The sequence below is a fragment of the Etheostoma spectabile genome, chromosome 21 (genome assembly GCF_008692095.1).
Source record: "Etheostoma spectabile isolate EspeVRDwgs_2016 chromosome 21, UIUC_Espe_1.0, whole genome shotgun sequence".
NCBI lineage: Eukaryota > Metazoa > Chordata > Actinopteri > Perciformes > Percidae > Etheostoma > Etheostoma spectabile.
This window is the reverse complement of record NC_045753.1, coordinates 10,910,907-10,913,766: the sequence shown is the minus strand read 5'-3', so window position 1 is coordinate 10,913,766 and position 2,860 is coordinate 10,910,907. Positions and strand designations below refer to the sequence as shown.

Genomic DNA, 2,860 nt, shown 5'->3' with positions numbered 1-2,860 from the left:
TAATTCAAATGAAGATGATGGAAGTTAGATTTAAACATGATAACCCATCGAAACCCTTTCTATCTGCATTTCTTTCTCCTGCAGGACCAAAGCATCAGTGTTTATATTATATTTTCAAAAGATGCCGTAACATGTTGCCTTGAAGTGTTTTCATTACACAATGCCTGCGTGTGTTTGGACATTTCATTTGGACCTCTTGGAGCCTGAATTGGTGTCTTTGTCTTTGTTATTGGACTGAATGGACCGGTTCTATCATTCCCCCGCTGACTGAGCACTACAGTCCATCGTGTGTGTGTGTGTGTGTGTGCGTGCGTGCGTGCGTGCGTGCGTGTGTTGGAGGGAGAGTGGGCGGCGCACACAAACAGGAACCTGAATGTCAGAGCGCCGCGCTGATGAATCAGACGTGGATCTGGAGCGTGGATAAATGGGCTGAGAGGACCATGGTGAGTAGGATGGGCATGGAGGGGAGTCAGATGCTGCTGAATGGATGCTTTGAGTATGTAGGTGTGTGAGTGTGTGTCCTTGCCTACCTGACTACACCTCCACTGTGTACTGAATGTACACACACACACATACACACACAAAATCAATTCTGAAGACCAGGGCTAACTAGTGCCTCGATACCAGAATGTTCTTTTTTTTTTTAACTTTGTTGCATCTCATTCCATATTTCATGTCATTGTTTTTATCAAATCAACTCCAAAATGTCCAAAACTCTGCTGCCAGGGTCCTCGCCCACACGAAGACCTGGCAGCACATCACCCAAACCCCCATCCACCTTCACTGGGTCCCAATTAAGTCCCGCATCACATATAAAATCCTCCTTCTCACCTACAGATCCCTCCATGCCCTGGCCCCTCTGTACCTCTCCGACCTCCATCCGTACACCCCACCCCTGGCCTGCTCTCCATCCCCCCACACCAGACCCTGTACCCCTGGAGACAGAGCCCTTAGTGTTGCAGCCCCACCCCTCTGGAGACACCCTCCCTGTAGAGATCCGAAATGCTACATCCCTGGACATCTTTAAAAAAAACTCCTGAAACACCACCCGTTTACCACAGCCTACCACCTCCTGTAGCTTAGCCACAGTCCTTCTGGAAATTGTCCTTGGTTTCTTGAAAGGCACTATTTAAATAAGTTATTATTATTATAAATACCCCAAAAAATGTCTTAGGCTAAGTATTAAGACTAACTTTGGTTTTGTCCAAAAGTGATAAAATCTGCCAACAGCACTAAAGCTCACAAATTAACACGTTGAATCTAGTTAGTTTTAATACATGGCTACACAGCCAGTTAGCTTAGCATAAAGACGGGAACCAGGGGCTAACAGCTAGCCTGGTAACTCGCCATTTGTCCAGTTCTTTCGGTCGGTTTTAACCCTCGTGTTATCTTCCCGTCGACGATGCAACTTTGTGTTTTTCTTGGTTGAAATTTCAACATTTTGTTCTTTTGTTCGACACTTTTCTTGCCATTTTTGTCAATTTTATTCCAATTTTTTTTTATTGTGTTTTTTTTTCTGCTTTTTTGTAGTTTTTTTTCAACATTTGTCACTTTTTTTCCCCCTTGAGCAAGGCACTGACTCAGATCGCTGTAAATGGCTGCCCACTGCTCCCTTGAGTGATGGGTTAAATATGGGTTAAAGAGAATGAATTTCCCTACATGTGTGTATGTGCCAAACGTAGCCCACCTCTACCTTACAGGTTTTTGGAGCGGCAACAGAGACCTTTTCAGGAAGCTGGTTAAAGGAATGAAAGAGGGACGCTGTGACGCTCCAACGAGTCCTCCATCGGTCCAACGCTTCTAATCCTGTTCTGCACGGCTGCACTTCATTAACCTTGGAAACAGCTCAGTCGGAGAAGTGTCTTTTTAGGAATAAGGTCAAAAAACGGAATTTAATGTGCAAGGGGGGGCAAACCCCCTCAGTAAGGAGTCACAGTCTCATGTGACTTAAATGTGACTCGAGTCAAAGTAACAGCTCTGCATACAGACACTCTGAAGCTGAGTTTGAGTTCAAGTCTTCAACACCACGTCGTAAATCACCTGCAAATCAGTCTGGCCTCTGAATGCTGACTATTAGAATGCCACAGATACTGGAACATCCTCTTAAATCTGTGGTTTTAGTGTCAAATTGTTTCATTGCACAGTCCTAAAACTCACACACTCATGTTTTATTCACTTTATTTTTCCAGGTCAACATTTGAGACTTGGTGTTTTCTCGAGTCCTCGTTGTTGTGACTTTAACTCGAGTCTCTACAACTTGAACTCACCGTGATTAACACTCACCGCTATCTCGATTTGTTTGTGTATAATTAGACGTCAAGATGAACTGATTGGCAATCAGTGAAAACATAAACCTACATTCAAGTTTGGAAACTAATTGTTGAATAGTCACAGAGGAAGAAATCAGTATTGATTTTCACTAACTGTCTGCAGTGTGGTCTCCTGCTTTAATCAGCTGTGACAATCAACACACACTCAGTCTGGGTGGGCAGTACACTGAGGTTGGGGGGGGGGGCGGTCAAAGAGTTGAAATCCTTTGACAAGCATACTGTATATTTGTTGTTAGGTTTGCACAATTCCTAAAAAAAACCACCCCTAAACACGTTTTTTTTGCAAATCTCCAAAAAGAAAAAAGTTTTGAACAATACAGGTGATTAATTATTACTACTACTACTACTAGTACTACTACTACTACTACTACTAATAATAATAATAATAATAATATCAATACTGACATAAATAAAGACAGTTGCATGCAGAAAAGGCACAAATTGCTGCAGAAAAATTCACCAGCAGGCATGAAATGAAGCGTTTGATGCTCTAAATTTCCTGAGGGATGAACACCAGACCCCCCCCCCCC

The 2,860-nt window shown here is 43.1% G+C and overlaps 1 protein-coding gene across 1 annotated transcript in view; it reads left to right on the top strand.

The window, feature by feature from the left end:
- The first annotated feature begins 377 nt into the window (after positions 1-377).
- Positions 378-2,860, top strand: part of baiap2b (BAR/IMD domain containing adaptor protein 2b) — an 82,149-nt gene continuing 79,666 nt past the window's right edge. Inside the window, exon 1 of the mRNA XM_032501850.1 lies at positions 378-443. Within this exon, the coding sequence (XP_032357741.1) occupies positions 393-443 (51 nt within the window). The 5' untranslated portion in view covers positions 378-392. The remainder of the gene's footprint in view (positions 444-2,860) is intronic.